The sequence below is a fragment of the Dicentrarchus labrax genome, unplaced genomic scaffold, assembly GCF_905237075.1.
Source record: "Dicentrarchus labrax unplaced genomic scaffold, dlabrax2021, whole genome shotgun sequence".
Lineage (NCBI taxonomy): Eukaryota > Metazoa > Chordata > Actinopteri > Moronidae > Dicentrarchus > Dicentrarchus labrax.
The window spans coordinates 2,284,536-2,303,398 of NW_026136712.1; the positions used below are offsets into that span (position 1 = coordinate 2,284,536).

General features: G+C 38.7%; 1 protein-coding gene across 6 annotated transcripts; it reads left to right on the plus strand.

The window, feature by feature from the left end:
* Positions 1-607: 607 nt before the first annotated feature.
* Positions 608-18,382, plus strand: si:ch211-214e3.5 (zinc finger protein 518A). Of its 6 annotated transcripts, none has more exons than XM_051416741.1 (3): positions 608-989; positions 4,257-4,335; positions 9,246-18,382. In XM_051416741.1, the coding sequence occupies exon 3, from the start codon at positions 9,257-9,259 to the stop codon at positions 13,406-13,408; it is 4,152 nt and encodes a 1,383-aa protein (XP_051272701.1). In that variant the 5' UTR covers positions 608-989; positions 4,257-4,335; positions 9,246-9,256; the 3' UTR covers positions 13,409-18,382. The 6 variants fall into 6 exon arrangements, with proteins under 6 accessions (XP_051272701.1, XP_051272704.1, XP_051272702.1 ...); XM_051416742.1 differs by lacking the exon at positions 608-989 and adding an exon at positions 1,025-1,492; XM_051416743.1 differs by lacking the exon at positions 608-989 and adding an exon at positions 3,191-3,526.
* Positions 18,383-18,863: the final 481 nt, after the last annotated feature.

Below are 18,863 nucleotides of genomic sequence, written 5' to 3' on the forward strand. Positions count from 1 at the left end.
AGATTATGTGACTAGTACTGCTACAATATGAACATTGTGGTGAGAAATGTTTTCCAACATTAATGTTTATCCAGCATTTATATAGCCAAATAACTTTTATTTTTATTTATAGCATTCTGTATGCATATGGTTGAACAGACTATTACAATCAATTGAATTGTCAAATCTATGGTAGTGTCTCAGTTCAAATGGATAATGTTCAACCAAAACATAAAGATGTCAGAGAGGCAAAAGGAGACAAATTTACACCTTAAAATATAAATACCCACTGAAGGCTCCTATGATACATGCTTGGAAACAATGTTACAGTGTTGGGGGATGAGGTAACATTGAATGAGCTCTACGTCCTCCATTACTGTAAGTCTGTGCTTGTGAGTGTGTATGTGTGTGTATGAGACAGAGACGGAGAGACAACGAGAGGGAGAGAGAGAGAGAGAAAAAGGGGGAGAGAGAGATTAATAAGTATTTAGAGTGGAACAAGAAATAACTCAGTTTCGAGACCAACAAAGGCATGTATCCCCCAGCCTACATGTAACGCATATAAGAGGAAATGGCGTATATCCGCCATTGCTGCTTCTTCTCCCACCTAGTTCACGCACACACACACACACACACACACACATGCACGCAGGCAACGAATGACGTAGTGCTCATGCTGCGAAAACATTGTCAGCTTCTTCTGGACGTCTCGTAAAACAGAATATATTTCTACTTTAATGGAAGTTGTTTTAACTGTGTATTCTACGAAAAAAAATGTCCTTCATGGCACTAGTTTGGTATTTGACAAGCAATACATATTCATCCGCTTCTACATGAGTTTCAAGAGCACAGCAGTACCCGGATGGACTGTCATGGCCGCCGTCGCTGTGGTTCCATAGAGAGGAGAGAAGGAAGGCAAATGTTTGTGCTGTGTGTGTTTTCTACCTAAACCTCCTTTTCATAATGTCGGACGTTGACGGGACGCCGCCAGAACTTCCATCGAGTTCATAGTAAGAAATAACACATTTTCTGTAACTTTGAATATCTTCGCGTGGGTGGGGGCTTTATTTTGGTGTAAAATAACTGGTTATTAAACTCCACAGACACTAACAGTGTCGCGAAGCGGCTCACATATTTCCCACGTACTGAGGTATAAATTGCCACAGTGCAATAAAATACCACAGTGTAGTTAGTCTTTAGTCCTTTGTTGCTGTCTGTCCACAGCCTTAATTCTCCCACTAATGCAGCGTTCCCTCGCGTTTCCTAAACTTAAGCGACTATGGAGCAAGTCACTCGGAAAAAGTAAAAATGCACCGAACTCAAATGACGAATTGTAATGTTATGGCTGAGATTGGCATTTTCGCAACATGTTGTTCTTGTCCCTGTGTTGTGGTACTGAGGCTGAGTGGAACTGCAGTTCTCAGACGATGCAACTTTTTCCCTCATCTCCAAGCTTCATTTCTATCTATCCCATCTGGACGGTGTGGGCCCAGAGTACCTGTCTGCACTGCAGGTGACTAACGTCCTGCTCTGCTTTGTTACGCCACTAGCTTCATATATACACTTTTATTAGTGATAATAAAAGCTAAGTAGGCTTTTTGTGTAGTTGAATTTGATTTTCATAGTGTAATGTCCATCGTGTTTATTATTGGGTTGTGGATATAAATGGTGTAATTCAGCCTTAGTGCTTTTGTAAAGATAATGTTGGCAGAAATTAAGTTTTGCTAGACGGAAGTAGCCGGTGCAGATTAGTCATAAAATCATGGCAGCCATTTTTTCCCCCCCTAACATGGCTCCCTCGGATCCACAGGGTTGACAGCTGACAGAGACATATGGAGTTGTAGGCTGATGCAGGCTTGCTGCTGGTTTTACATGAATACTTTAAAAGTGTACTGTTGAATTGAGGGAGTGTAACCTGTTATCAACACTGTGTTTTAAGAGCTGGCCCTGTTGCACATTGCTTTAGTAACAGGGTCTTTAGATCTGTATGTATGGAGCACAGGAACTATCAGGAAGAACATGTCCCTGTGTTTATTCTCAGATAGATAGATAGATAGATACTTTATTTGTCCTGAGGGAAATTCAAGTTAGGCCTGTCATGATAACTGCAATATTCCTGTAATTTTAATACCATTTTATGCCACTGATATATTGCTCAGCTCTTTCAAAGAACAATTAACTGTTAATTATTAAGAATATTTAGATATTGGGGTTTTTTTGGAGACCAAATTGTTATTGAGTTTCTATTCATATGATTATGGAGGATATGTTACATATCATAGACAACAAATTGAAATATTCAGTATATATCAGTTCACTACGGTAGTCGATAGACTTCATACAGTCCTAATTAAACCACTCTTTATCCCCTCCCTCCCATCTCATCCATCCTTTTTGGAATTTGAAATAAATATGTGTCTCTGTAAAGCTTATTTGTGTTCATTCAGCTTAGGCACTGTGCCCAAGTCTTATATAGGGGAAGAATTTATATTTATTCTGGCATCATGTTGATTACAGTTTTGGGGGCTTTCTTATGTAAACAAACACACATGTAAAGACAATGGGCAATACTGAGGTCAGCAAGATAGCAGATAATTGCATATTGTAAATAGACCTATTGAACAATAAGTCGATAAAGTTATTATTGTGACAGGCCTTTTTTTCAGTTATCTCAATGCTACCTCCATTGCCCTGTCATTTCCTGCTCACTCATTTAGACAGGTGTAAAAGTGTGGCGCCCTGGTAGAGCTGGTGCCCCATGTACCAAGGCCGAGTGCTTGCTGCAGCGGCCACAGATTCGGGTCTGACCTGTGGCCCTTTGCTTTGTGTCATTCGCTTTCTGCTGTCTATCTTGAGCTGTCCTATCAATAACAAGGCAGAAAGTCTACCCCCAAAAAGTAAAAGTCTAGTTATTCTGAGTGGTTCAAAAACATCAAGACACTACATCATACTTAAATGACTGAAAATTGCCATTCAACCAATCTACCAACCAACTGATTAAAGAGCTCCTCCAGACATCTGTTAAATTCATACAAATAGTCCGCTTGGAACAAATGTCAACAAATCATGCTGGTAGGCCCCGCCCCTTTTAAAATCAGATTTTCACTGAGAGAACCACACAGCTGTGTATGTGAAGTCTGATAAATGTCCTCAAGCGATGAACATAGCTGCTGCTAGCAGATCACACCCCAATCTGTTGATGAAATTATTTTAGAATTTCAGTTTAAACGCCGCATCAGTTCCGTCATCTAGAGCTGCAACAATTTCTTATTTAATTGATTAGTTGTCAACTATGAAATTATATATACATACTGAAGGCACAATACTTAACACTTATAGAAAAAGGATTCGCCTTTGACAAGGCCTGCAAGTAAGTAGTAGGGATGACTGATATGTTTTTTTCGGCGCTGATATAGATACAGATTCGTAATCAAGGAAACCAACAACTGAACTCATTCACTTAAATACTGAGGTTGGGAATGAGACTCAACAATCAACTATCTTCAAGCCTCAACTGGTGAAACATTCTGATCACTCTTTTCCAAAGGTAAAGTTGACATCCTCTAATGTCTTGTCTTGTCCACAACCCAAAGACATTCAGTTTACTGTCAGAGAGGACTAAAGATTATCACAATAGTTGTCGCTTAATTTAATTAAATGAGACGTTGTTGCAGCTATAGTGAATGTGTCACTCGGTGTGGTTTCAACCGCAGTCCATGTGGCATAATGCCCAGCAGAGCAGTGTTTCCTGGGCTCTACTAAAAAGGGGAGAGGACAGATTTTCATGTTCATAAAATTGAACAATGTAAAACTGATAACATGTCGGTATTTATTGAGTTTCTCTGTGCTCATTGAACATCTGATTTTAAGGGGCGGGGCCTAGCACCATGATTTGTGACATCACGAATGGTTCAGAAGTCAGTCCTGGTCCACTATCAACTTGTACAGTGTGGTGTAGAAACCTGAAGCCACCAGTGCACATCCACTGAGAATGGACTTTACAGTGAAGTAGGAGACATCTTGTGTCCAGCAGGAAAACTTTAGAAATTAACAATATTTGCATATTCAGAGATTCTGGAGTTTTTAATGAGGTAGGAGGAGATGGCTTTTTAAGGAATTTAATGTGGAAATTATAAAAAATGTGGAAAAAACATATCAGACACACATTGTTTCAAGCAGACTATTTATATATGACTTAATACATGTCTGGAGGGCATAGAAAGTTAATTTTACAACTTGCAAACTGTAAGTTGGACTTTTCTGCTTGTGTCTTACAGGCACCGTGGCCACACCACGAGCTCCTCTGCTTCAGACACGACATACATTAATGTTTGAGTTTTCCCTAAAGGACTACAGGTAATAACTGCATTTTTAATGTATTTTCACAGTTTTTTTTTTCTTAACCCCAGCAGTGAATTTATAACTTCAGTGTGGGTCTTTGAAATCTGAAGACAGTTTTTAAAAGCAAGTGGGTTGTGTTTTGGGACTTATTTTTCTGCTTAGACACCAATTCTCTACCCTTAAAAAGAGATAAATGATTTTATTCAACAATTTTATGATTATTTTTATTAGTGTGACTACTTGGCACACTTTTAGTGGTACCTAACATGTATGATAGTAGGATCAGTCTTTCTGCAGACATCCTAAACACAATGGACAGTTTAGTTTGTGGCACAAAAAAATTATCTTTAACAGCCATATCCCTCTTCAGAAACAGTGTCCCTGTTACTCTGGATAATCCACAGAACACTTTATGCAACGTCTACTTTATAGTCAAGAAATCCCTGTGACAAATAAGAAAAAAACATTTCAATCCTTTGAGCCACAGATGCCAAACTCCATTCATCTCCATTGTGTTCTGGTAGAGATGATGGATTTCTCAAAGCCTGCATGACTTTTTTGTAATTTGGTCAAACTGATGCAAAATTACTATTTAGTTTAATCAACACCTCTGTGAGACTAAAATTGGGCATTAGAACCTTCATGAAGGGAGGATAAATTACACTACTGTTATATTAGACTGTTACTTTTAGCTAGGTGCACCTAATAAACTGAGTTGCGAGTTAAGTGGTGTGAAACTATGAAATTTCTAAGCTGAAATTATTGACATGATCTGAATGAAAGTTAAACTAGGAGGAATAGAAGTCCTGACATTGATGTGACAGTGTTTCCTCTATGTTGATCTTGGAGCGGCGGCCCGCCACTGTTAAATTTCTGCCACCACGGTATCAGAAATGGGGCAGACGCACAATGTAGTCACGGTTGCCTTTTAAATGATCCTGCCGACATAATGCACCCCCGCTGGCAGCCGCTCACATTGCAATTTAACAACAAGTAGAACTAGTCAGAGGTTATTGGGGCTGTCCAGTTTAACTCCACATACTGTTGTGTTGATGTAGGTTATTGTCAAAACGTTCGCTTTCTTCCAAGTTGACTATTAAACTAACAGCTCCACCAAAAACGTCACCGTAGTGGGTCCGTTTCAATTGGACAACGTTCAACTTGTCAGTTCTCAGCTCAACGTCCTGATATCAAACATCTGGAAACATTAAAACGGTAAATATATTTGTTTGTGTTACAGCAAAGTGTCTCTTCTGTTTCATACGTAAAATGTTTGCCGACGGGGGGGGGGTCTTGTTCGGACAGGCCTGCCCCCACTGCTAAAAAAAAATCCTAGAGGAAACACTGTGTGGCAGTTGGCTAGAGAGAAGAAGAGGTATCACTCTGTTGGTGTTTTGGCAACTACAGAAGCTCTGTCCACTTGCGAATGTACAGCAGTATGTAGAATGGAGCCTCTTCCCTCACAACCAATCTTTGGCCAAATGCAGACACTGGCTCCAAAAGAGCTTCATTTTGACCTCTTATCCATTTACTGTAGGATTCAACATTATGTGGTGACAGCTGATGACGTGGAACACATGACAGAGCTGTTGTACTCAATTGCATTAGACTGTTTAGGTGTAACTAAAGAGGCCAGCCTACACAGTCCTGAGCAGAGGTCTAATCAAAAACAGGGAAAACGCCTGTGTGGGTGGACCTTGGGTGTGTAGTATGTGACTTTTGTGTTCGAGAGTAATGCCTGGAAGTATACTAGATTAGCAAGAAGTATTTCTTCTTACTGTACATACTCATCCGTCCCATAATGCATTGCGTCTCTTCTGACTGGTCAATGGCAGTTTTAGTGTATATATATATATATATATATATACATACACACACACACACACACACACACACACACACACACACACACAGTGGGTACGGAAAGTATTCAGACCCCTTTAAATTTTTCATTTGTTTTTTTTCTTTGTTTCATTGCAGCCATTTGCTAAAATCAAAAAAGTTCATTTTATTTCTCATTAATGTACACTCAGCACCCCATCTTGACAGAAAAAAACAGAAATGTAGAAATTTTTGCAAATTTATTAAAAAAGAAAAACTGAATTATCACATGGTCATAAGTATTCAGACCCTTTGCTCAGTATTGAGTAGAAGCACCCTTTTGAGCTACTACAGCCATGAGTCTTCTTGGGAATGATGCAACAAGTTTTTCACACCTGGATTTGGGGATCCTCTGCCATTCTTCCTTGCAGATCCTCTCCAGTTCTGTCAGGTTGGATGGTGAACGTTGGTGGACAGCCATTTTCAGATCTCTCCAGAGATGCTCAATTGGGTTTAGGTCAGGGCTCTGGCTGGGCCAGTCAAGAATGGTCACAGAGTTGTTCCGAAGCCACTCCTTTGTTATTTTAGCTGTGTGCTTAGGGTTATTGTCTTGTTGGAAGGTGAACCTTCGGCCCAGTCTGAGGTCCTGAGCACTCTGGAAGAGGTTTTCTTCCAGGATATCTCTGTACTTGGCCGCATTCATCTTTCCTTCAATTGCAACCAGTCGTCCTGTCCCTGCAGCTGAAAAACATCCCCATAGCCTGATGCTGCCACCACCATGTTTCACTGTTGGGATTGTATTGGGCAGGTGATGAGCAGTGCCTGGTTTTCTCCACACATACCGCTTAGAATTAACGCCAAAAAGTTCAATCTTGGTCTCATCAGACCAGAGAATCTTATTTCTCATAGTCTGGGAGTCCTTCATGTGTTTTTTGGCAAACTCTATGCGGGCTTTCATATGTCTTGCACTGAGGAGAGGCTTCCGTCGGGCCACTCTGCCATAAAGCCCCGACTGGTGCAGGTTCTTCTTTACCTCTCTCACCAAGGCTCTTCTCCCACGATTGCTCAGTTTGGCTGGACGGCCAGGTCTAGGAAGAATTCTGGTCGTCCCAAACTTCTTCCATTTAAGGATTATGGAGGCCACTGTGCTCTTAGGAACCTTGAGTGCTTTTGTAACCTTGGCCAGATCTGTGCCTTGCCACAATTCTGTCTCTGAGCTCCTTGGGCAGTTCCTTCGACCTCATGATTCTCATTTGCTCTGACATGCACTGTGAGCTGTAAGGTCTTATATAGACAGGTGTGTGCCTTTCCTAATCAAGTCCAATCAGTTTAATTAAACACAGCTAGACTCCAATGAAGGAGCAGAACCATCTCAAGGAGGATCAGAAGAAATGGACAGCATGTGAGTTAAATATGAGTGTCACAGCAAAGGGTCTGAATACTTATGACCATGTGATATTTCAGTTTTTCTTTTTTAATAAATTTGCAAAAATTTCTACATTTCTGTTTTTTTCTGTCAAGATGGGGTGCTGAGTGTACATTAATGAGAAATAAAATGAACTTTTTTGATTTTAGCGAATGGCTGCAATGAAACAAAGAGTGAACATTTTAAAGGGGTCTGAATACTTTCCGTGCCCACTGTATATATATATACCCATTTCTATATGTTTTTTTCCAGATAAACAAAAAAACAGAAATCTTTTTTATCACAAACACAATATAATATTTTACTCTCACCAGCAGCTGAGCCAGTTTCTAGCCAAATAGTGGCGCAAAAGAGGAGGCGAATGAGATCAGGGTTGAAGGTCAGAGAGACAGCAACGCTAAACAGCTCAAGTGATGTATAAAATAGAGGCTTTAACCAGCAGGTGCATGTGCAGTCAACTTTTCTTTTCAGTTATATTAGTACACTGCATTGAAAAGCTTGAGTGTGCTAAGTTTATTTGTGTGTACGCAGAAAGAAGAGACTCACATTATTCTGATTGGTGTGATGTGTTTCTTCCAGTGTGATAGAGCATTCAGTGACCAGTGTCTCTTCCGTCTACACTGACAGCACTGGTATGCAGACTAGGTGATTCTGTTTTGACTAAATGACTCTCAATATAAACATTGTTTTTGTGACATACACATATAACATAATTTCCTCTAGGTTTGATGGTCATTGAGTGGGATTATTTGTTTTTTTTATGTTTTATAATGTATATCATTATATACTTTTATATTTACAATTCTAAAATTAGGAAAAGTTGCATGTGACTTCAGTTATAATTGGTGCACATGTGTAGATTTCCCTCTGCCTAGGACACGAAAATACAGTCTGGGAAAATTCTAGGACAGTAGAAAAATGTATCGTATTATTTTAATTGTTAGGTCTTCAAATTGGAAAAATATGATGTGGCACTGGTATGAGGTCTATGTCATACACACAAAATCAATCACAGAGAGATTTTGCAACTTTTATAGAACCTCTTAGCCAGTGGTTCCCAACCCATTTTTCTTAAGGGACCTCTTTTCTATCATTGAGTAAACTGACAACCCCTGACTAAGTGGCATACTTTGCTTTAATATTGTATTCAATACATAACAACAGTACAGAACCAACAGTACAATTAACCCAACACGTGAATGCAATAACTGCAGGAAAGTAAAACAAATGCTTTGGATGAATTTTAAGCAGATTTCTTTCCTGTGAGCATAAGTGATATGTTTTCCTCATTCATCATAATTTTTAGGAACTTTTTGTACAATTTTCAGTCTGTATTGTGTATTTTTAATTTTACTTTTTATAATCAGACAATCAATACTTCTTTTTTGGCAAAAGTTTTCTTCTTACTAATGCTTTGGCTGCGTACATTTCTAATGCAGGATGAGACTGTTAAGCAGAGAGTTCCAAATTTAGATCTTAATCTACACTTAAAAAATAACTTCATGTAAACTTCACAGAAAGATAGATAGATATAGAGCATTTCATTTATTTCTATCTTTCTATCTTTATTTATATATATATATATATATATATATGGCATATCTGCTGTTTTTGTCCTAATTTTTTAAATTTTTTATTTAATGATTTATTTCATAAATATATTCATTTCTATCTGCAGGTTTTACAACTATGGAAGAAGACCTCACAATACCTCACGATTCTGCCAAAACCCGCAACATATCAGTAACAGAGGATGAAAAAGAAAAGGTAAAAGACTTTGTGTATAAGCATTTCAGAGAAGTGACAGATGGGTCGCTCTTCAGTAATGGAGAAGAATCTTCCATTAAGGAACATGGGAGTTCCACCAAGAAAGAGAAACTCTCTCTCAATAAAGCCCATTGTAAAATTCAGCAGGGGGCTGTTTTCTCTGGAAAGATTCTGAGCTTTGAATGCTCAGTGTGTAAAGATGATTCCACATATAGCCCCAATGATCTCCTTAAACATTTTCGGGCGGCTCACAAAGGAACCCTTCCTACATACCCTTGTGACCTGTGTGGTTTTGTTACAAACGAGTTTCCTGCTCTTCAACGCCATCGGATTGAGCACAGGAATACTTTGGTTACATGTGAGCTCTGCAACGATGATGTTCAGTACTCTCTGCTTTTGCTTACCAGACATTACATCATGTGTCACAGTCTAAATGGACAGTTTAACTGTGATTGGTGTGAGTTTACAACTGTGGATGCAGGTACATTCGTCCAGCACATCCATCATCATAATGAGAGTCCTTGGAAGTGTTCAAAATGTAGACATATAAGCTCAAACGAAGAGGATCACCAGAGGCATGTGAAAGCTCATTCGGGTACATTCCCCTTCTCTTGTCAGATGTGTGGATATGGTGCAGCAAGAAGCGAGTACCTTAAAAAACACATGGCAGCTGTTCACAAAGAGGAAGCAGAGCGAAGGAATGTATGGAAAGCTATAGAAGACGGAGCTACTTCAGCAAATTCATCTGCAAGCTTAAAACTTTTGCTAAAAAAGAGCGGTGAATCACAGGAGGCTCAGAGGATATCAAAACTGAACTGCCTTTCTGGGAGTTTATCAAACCAAAACGGCAGGCTAATCAAACCAGAGATACCCTTAGAGGAGACCCACCACTTTTTGGATGGGACTATAGCAAATAAGGACAACAAAAACTGGAGCAAAGGCTCTCATTACACAGAGCAGTCAATGCCAGTAATGTTACAGGAATGTGACAACTCGACAAGTTCTGATCCTGCAAGTCACTCCAATCCTAATGGACTGACTGTTCTGATGGTTAAGAACAAAATCTCTCTTCCACCCAACTGTACAACCAAAGTGATGGGATTCAAGATGGTTGATGGCAAAAAACATTTAGTTCTCAAAGTAATACCAACAGCAAAGCAGGAATCATCCACTCAGAACCATTCCTCAGTTGAAGATGTAGGCTCCTCAGCACCACACCCTGTGTTGGACAACAGTAAAATTACTATTGAGAATGGGGAATGCTCTGATAACAAGAGCTCAACATCACATTGCTTTGCTGTTTCACCAAGAGGTGGCTCTTGCATACAAATAGATCAAGGCGATATTATGGCAGTAAAAGTAAAGATTGAGGAAGAAGAAACCTCTGTCTGCAACCTTGATTCCAGCCCACATAGAGATGATGTTGGGGAACAATCCAATTCTTTACTGAATAGGTCTTTGACGTGTGCAGATACATTATATCCTGTGACAAATGAGTTTCATGTAGGCGACCAAAGTCGCCCGATTCAAACAACCTGCTCAGAGAGAAGTAAGTTTGATAGTAACTCTGCAACATTTAATTCTGATGCAACCAGCCATAGCGGTTCTAAAAGTAATACTTTGACAGGTTTATCTTCACCTTCAAAAGTTGCTCAGGAAACTATGCTTTGCAAACAAGTCTCCAAAAAAACTGTTGAAAACTGTGGGGCTGTAGATGAGTTATCAGTGACTGATACAGTTGCAGATAAACTCATTGATGAACACAAATGGATTTCTTCCTTTAACACAATAGCAAAAAATGACCAGTCCTCTCAGAGTACACCAGAAAAGGAGAACCCTATTAGGGTTAGAACTGAGATTAAACATAGAAATGGCCAACAAAATTTTAAAAAGCTTTTGACATATCCATCAGAGTCATGCCCACCCACTTCAGGTAGCTGCAGAGAGAGTGCCACAGGCTCAGAAAACTGCACACAAAATTCACCAAACCAGGAAGTATTTACTTTTCACAATTACTCCAAGGAAACATTCAGCACTTCACCCAACACTACCCAAAACTTTGACAATATGTACGAACATTCAGCAGACAAAGAAAGTATTTGCGAATCATCACAGTTTAGCTTGACATTGGCAGAGTCTCCCGATACATTCACAGAAAGTGGCAGTGGTGAAGAGTCAGCTCAAGAAAAGAATTGGGAGGACATGAACAAAGTGACAGATAACAATATTGAGGTTAATGAGTGCATAGTTGGCGATCCTCTCACTGAGGATGAAAATCCAGAGTCAGTGCTCCAAGACTTTAATATTATCAAAATTGAGGAGGAGAGCATTCCTATATCCAAAAAACAGTCCGAAACAAAGAGTAGTTCAACTTCCTTGGGTACTTTTGTGGAAGAACACTCGGATGCAATCATTACCCAACAACTTTATAAGGAAAAAGTAGGGTCTTCAAGTGGAAGCAATGATTCTTTGAAACAAACAAAAACAACTCTACGAATTCTTCAATTGCCAGAGGGTAAGCAGCCAGTACTCCTGAGGACGACTGAGAATCGATTTGCCATGCCAGTGCAAGTCAAGACCACTCCAGGTTTCAAACTGATAACCAATTCTGCAAACCCTCAGATCAATGTATCTTACATGAAGCCAGGGTTAGAAAAATCAACTAACCCTGCTGGCGTAACTCTTTCTCCAAACAGCAGGAGGATAGGTGTATCAGCACCTAAGGCAGGAGCTGCTGAAAAAGGGGCAACACTTCTCTCTGCGGTTCAACCAGGTGTTGGCACCACCTCAAATCACTACTTCATCAACAGTCCAGGTTTTAAGGGTCCTGTACTCCTGTCAAGCACACCACATAATACAGCTACAGACAAAACCGCAAAGACACAGCAAACTTGCTACTTAGTACAGAGGTCTGTTCCATTTGTTCAGACCCCGAGTACTCCTGGCCTCAGACTGGCAAGTTCACAACCCTTACTTAACTCACGGCCAGTTCTGGCCATGCCTGTGAACTCTGCAGACAAACCCAGCACTCTGCAGACCGGTCGGCAGGCATTCTTGCTCCGTTACATTTCTCCATCCAAATCCGGCCTACTGTTGAACAACCAAGACGCAAAGACTGGGGCTCAGAGTAGCCAAACCAGTGAAAGTACTGGAAATAAAGTTATATTTAAAATTGTCACTCCTAGCGGTAGCCTTCTTACAAGTGGCGCTCCCACCTCAAGCAGTCAACCTTTGTTTTTGGCCACCAGACCTCAGACCCAGTGTTTTCTGGTGTCATCAAACAAAACTAATACAAATGCCTCCAATGGAGTAAAGAAATTGATTACCATACAAAATACTACACAGAAAGATGTCAAGGAATCTTGCATTTCACCTTCTCAGATGAATGTAAAGTTACCAGGTGAAGCAGAGAAACCTATCCTAGCCCCAAGGCCAATTCGGCCTCCAAGCCAAAGGAAAAGGCGCAGGAAAGCATTATTTGACGAGCTTCCAGCAACGGTGCATAAAGCTAGAAGGCTCTCAAATAAAGTACTGACTGAGAAAGAGACTACTGTGTTATGGAAGCCTGTAGCCAAAGAAGTTGAAAGGAAACTGAGACTTGCTCCATTCAGTTCCCTACAGCAGGTCAAATGCCCTCGTAGATACCAACCTGTTGTGGTGCTCAATCATCCAGATGCTGACATTCCTGAAGTGGCCAATATTATGAAGGCTGTAAACAGGCATAAAGGTGCTGTTACTAAGGTCTCTCTGTCTCAGAAAACAGTTCAAGCACTCTCTGAGCTTGGTGCTCTAGGAGAGAATTCTTCGACCAAAGGTGCGTCGTCTCAAAGCGATGATCAAAGACCTCGGCCAGTTCGGAGTTCTGTCCGAGAGCGTTTCCTCCTGAAAATGAAGTTGAGGAAAAAAAGCAAAAAAAAGTACGAAGTAGTGGATACTTTATCAAGTTGTGGACAAGAGCCTGTGGTGTTTGACTGCTGGTTTTGTGGTCGGCTCTTCAACAGCCAAGAAGACTGGATTGGCCACGGCCAGCGACACCTCATGGAGGCAACTAGAGACTGGAATAAACTGTTCTGAGAGTTTTCCATTACCTTTTTTAATGGGTTGGTATTCTGTCCTTTTGAGGTGGAACAAATTGTTGAAGTTGTATATTTTTTAATAACCTTCCACGACACGTTTGTTAAATTTCTGTTCCTGTACATAGATATTCTTAAGTGAATCATAGTTTATCTTTTCATAGGTGCATATTCTTGTAAATTATGTACTGCAAGCGTGATTTTCTATCATGCACGCACAGGTCAAATTGAACTGTGAAAATGGTACACTGTAATTAGGAGTTGTTGTAAGAGGACAAGCTTAAAGAAAGGGGACAATGTCAGCAAAGGTTGTATGCAGAGTTGGTTTAAATTACTCAGGTGATTTCATATTAATCTGGTTTGTTATTTTTGCTCATAAATTTCAAAAACATAGTTCAAGGGACTTTTGTATCTTTTATTATCCTGCACATGAGGACAGGAAACTGTATTTGTATAGCTTAACAAAAGCTTGTAGACACATTTTATTGCGCTTGTGATGAAAAATGTTCTGGTCCAAATTATTCCTTTTTGTATGTTTAAATTGAACAGGATATCATTTTACACTATTCTATTGTCAAGATTAGTTTACAGTTTCCTCGTCAGGATTTTGTCAACCTGTAGCATGTATTTGTTATAACTAGTGCAAAGATTTTTCACGGTAATCTATTAAATAGACAGACAGTTTTCTAAAATACAAAAAAAGAAAAGAGAAATCCTGTACCTCTTATACAAGGATGTTGTCCTGGCACTTTGTCAGCACTTGAGAAATACAGATCAGCCTGTTTTACCCCCTATGCAGTATCGATGCAACAATATTTTTCAGCTCCGGCTGTTTGCTTGTGTTGTGAATCCACATTTCTAAATTTTCTGCTAAATCTTTAAGGTCCCATTAATTTGATTTCAGATTGTTATTTTATGTTGGCTATTCATTCATTAAAAACATCAACATCAAGAGACTTAATATGAAAATGAGTCAGAATCTTGTCACTGGGCTTGACTGTAAGATTTGGCATCCACTTCCACAACCTTTAGATGCCAGATTTGAGAAAATGGCTGCATTCTTTTGATCACTGATAATTGGAATTGTAAAGATTGAGTGAGTAAACATACCCTGTATGTCAATAATGAGTGAGATCATCAATAGTTAAATTAGGGCTGCAACTAACAATTACCACTATCAATAAATCTGCTGATTAACCCTTCAACTAATAATTAACTAATTAAGTGTCAGAAATGGGTATGGGTAAGTCACTATTTTCTAAAGACCAAGGTGATGTCATTACATTTCTTTGTTTTCTGACAGTCCGACACCAAAGATATTCAGTGTATTATCACTTCATGCAAATCAGCACAATTTAGAAGCTGGAATAAGGCAAAGTTTTTGCTTGAAAAATTACTTCAACAATTAATCAATTATCAAATATTGGCAGATTATTTTTCAGTCTATTGATTAATAGAATAATTGACCTTATTGTTTCAGCCCTAGGTTAAATGTATTACTGTAAATTCTCAAATAAAAGCAGGTATGAAAATATTGGCCAAAGCTCAAATAATGATATAACATTTCCAATTGCTTTTACTTTGCCTTTTTGATGTCACCATCAATGAATAGCAAATAATGGCGAACCCTTTGTTACTCTGCCACCCACACTTCAGCCACCTGGACCACTACCACAGCACTTAGGGCCGTGGGAAACTTTGTTTTTGCCCCTTGAATCTGTGTTACTGCTGCTGGTGCTGATTAGAATAAGGACAAATGTAGTTGTTATGAGGGGACGGGAGGGGTTGGCTGGATCATAAATCCCAAGTACACAATGCAACGGAGAAATTTTTTTTTCAACTGCACAGGAATAGATTACGGTTTATATAAAAAAAATGTGACTACATTTTAGAATAATAGAACAAAGTGCACCCAGGGACCCCCAATATGAAAAATTTTCATTCCTTTTTACAATGGTTTGTGGTTCAGTAAAAGTTTTACTTTGAAATACTTTAAGAAGTGATTAAACAGTTACTGTCACTTTGGTTTTTCATGCTCTAGACATTGTAAGTGTAGTAGGAGCTCTGTTTAGACTCTGCATTAACTTTGACCTTTTATTGCATTAATGTACTGTAAATCTGCTCACTGAGTTCAGTATGCTCTACATTCATTTCTTTTGATGTTACATTTTGCATAATTTTTTATGGCAACAAGACATGGACTTTATCTTCTTCATGGGTTTTAATGATTGTATTACAGGATGATCGAATCGTGGAATGAATGTTTTATTCCGTTCAATATGCAAAAGTGACAAAACAATGCAAGCCATGCTAATGTTTTTAGTTTGTTTTTCCTTTCAAAATGGTTCTAATCAGCCAGCCTCCAACTGCTGAAGTTCTGACCTCAGCAGGGTCCGCTTTTCACCAGCATTTGCTAAGTTGACCACTCCAATCAGCAACAGGGCATTTTATTTATATTAGTTAATTCCCTGACATCATATCCTGTAAAACTATAAATGTAGCATGAGTAGTAGCTACATTCCACTGATTATTAGGATTTAAAAATGAAACCGAACATACATTTGACTTTCACTTGGTTCACAGGGTGTTTTCACAAACTTTTCTTGAAGGAATCCCTTTTTTGAAAAATGTTTGTACTGTTGAGAGTGAGATGAGAAGATTGATATCAATCTTTTGTGTGTGTTGAGTACAGAGGTGGAGTCAGGAGGTGTTTGGCCTGACTTAGCATAAAGACTGAAAGTAGAAGGAAATGGCTAGCAGGCTCTGTCCATAGTTTAAAAATACACATACCAGGATCTCTAAAGTACAACGGATAAAGTCATAATATTACGAGAATAAGGTCATAATATTTGGTCTACGAGAATAAAGTCGTAACATTACGAGAATAAAGTCGTAACATTACGAGAATAAAGTCGTAACATTACGAGAATAAAGTCGTAACATTACGAGAATAAAGTCGTAACATTACGAGAATAAAGTCATAACATTACGAGAATAAAGTAGTAATTTCATGAGAACTGTCAGCCTGTTGGCTCAGCCAGCGAAACTGTTTAACGACGATATCAATCCGTTAGGTTACCTGTTGACTGTACGGTACGACTGAGCCAAACAGCGGCTGCTGGGCTCAGGCTGAGGCTGCTGTTCGGTTGAGCTGGTCAAGTCAGATCTTGATAACTCTATCGAAGCTTTTTTCTCATTAAAACAACTTTTTTTCTTGTATTATTATTATTATTATTATTATTATTATTATTATTACATTCTCGTATTATTACGACTTTATACTCGTAGACCTAATATTATGACTTTATTCTCGTTATTTTCCCAAAAAATTTAATATTTTTTTTCTCTTAGTCTGGCTCTATTACACCGTCGTACTAAAGGCCTTTACACCGTTTTTTCCTCGTGTGATTAACTCGTACTTGTCAAACTTCTACATTCTGCGGAAAAGATGTCGCATCGTAACTCATTGTGGACCTGTTGATTGTTTCTCATCACCCTGTATTATATGACAAAGGTGTGACAACAGTAAGTTGGGATGCTATGTGGTGAGTAGTTTCAATGTGACGTATTCACAGATGAGTATTTTGCCTTTTCATGTTGTTTATATGCCACGTCCCCCATGTGCAAAGGCCTTTTAAGCTCACTAATTAGGTGAGTTGGAACTTTTTTGTGACAAACAACAGTTCCAGTATCCATCCGTCCAGTACTTCTATGCAGTGTTTCGGCTCCAGCGTGGGTTGCCAGATATGCTTAGTTTGCGCAGGTTTTGGTATAACACTCTCTACAGGCACAATGTCACCAAACCTGTCAATCTCCCTTAAATACAAGACTTCTGGAAGCTGCAGGACTGAAGTTTGTCAAGAAATAGTTCCAGCACCAAAACTCCCCCTAAAACCACAAATCAGCATTTCTATTTGTTTAAGATAAAAAAGTGAGTTAATTGCTGAGCTTGGACCTTTGGACATACTTTTAGCCAGATGAGCTATCTACCCTTGCTTCCAGTCTTTATGCTAAGCTAGGCCAACCAATGTGACTCCAGCTCTGTATTTAATGCACATTAGATTGATATTGATCTTCTCATGTCATTCTCTGAAAGAAAGAGAATAAGCTTATTTTACAATCATGACTTTAACTCAGCCTGCAAAATGTTTAACACAGTGTATACAGTGTTTAAAGGATTTAAGTTAATCTCCTGTCCTAGAATATTCATGTGATTTTACTATTCCACTCTTCAAACTGTGGTTTCTGGAACCAATTTCTTTAAATCAAGGGCTACATTTAAAATACTGCTTACATATGCAGTACTTTCATGTAAAATAACAGGATATAAAGAAACTTAAGATTTAACTAATTAAACCTTAAGATATTAAGATATTAACTTTTTGATGATTGGTTTTTACTTGTTTAAACTGAACTCAGCTCATGTCTGCATTATATGGATGCCAATTAACTCTTATTTCAGTTAGTTTCAGAGGTTTGTTTCTGACTGATCACAAAGTTTCATTTACATAATGGCGATGCACAGTGTGAAAAAACGTTTTTGTTGTTTCCTCTCGTCACTGCTCTCAGGCCAAAGAACGATTTGGTTTTATCATAAAATTTTAAAAAGGAGTATTGCTGATGGGATTTCTAACTGTATAAGTCCTGCACTGTGATAATTACAAACCACTCATTATATGGGGATACACTACTAGATGAGCTCATTTTGAATTTTTTATGAGCCTCAAATTAAAAGTGAACAATCATTGAAATCCAGCTTCTACAGCTCAGCCCTGTCAGCTTTTAGGATGATAATTCTCTACCACACACTAGATTGTGTCATCATGTACAGTCAACTGTTCAAATTGTTACTGAATCTTTCCTCATGCTAAGTGCCTCAAATGTGCTTTGGCAGGTTGACAATGTGTACTGTATTCTTTTGTTCAACGTAGTGGTGTACTCTCCTCTAATAAATGTACATACCTTATGGAAACAATGGTGTTTTTTGTTGTAATGATCACAAATGATGCCACACCTATTAGTGATTTATTCATATTTATATGCTTTATATAGCACATGATGATGCTGAAAAGATCCACAGGGGGGCAGCACAAGACAAAATGTTACACTGACATGTTACCCACTTGAAATTTATTCAGTTATTTTTTTTCTTTAGGGGCTGGCTCCACATGTAATTCTCTTATTTAGGTGATGACATTTCGGCCCTCCAGCCTTCTTCAAAATACCATGTCCCAAATCCATATAACATACATCATTGTGAACTGTATTAACTGAATTATTTTGACATATACTGATTGATATGATATGTATCACAAATAGTGGGAATGATCATTTTTGCATTACAATTTTCATTTTCATTGAAAAAATCATGATGTGACATTTGTCGATGGAACCAAACAAACATTTTCTTCAATCTGGACAACAAGATTTGTAGCCCAGGGTATCTTTGCAGAGCT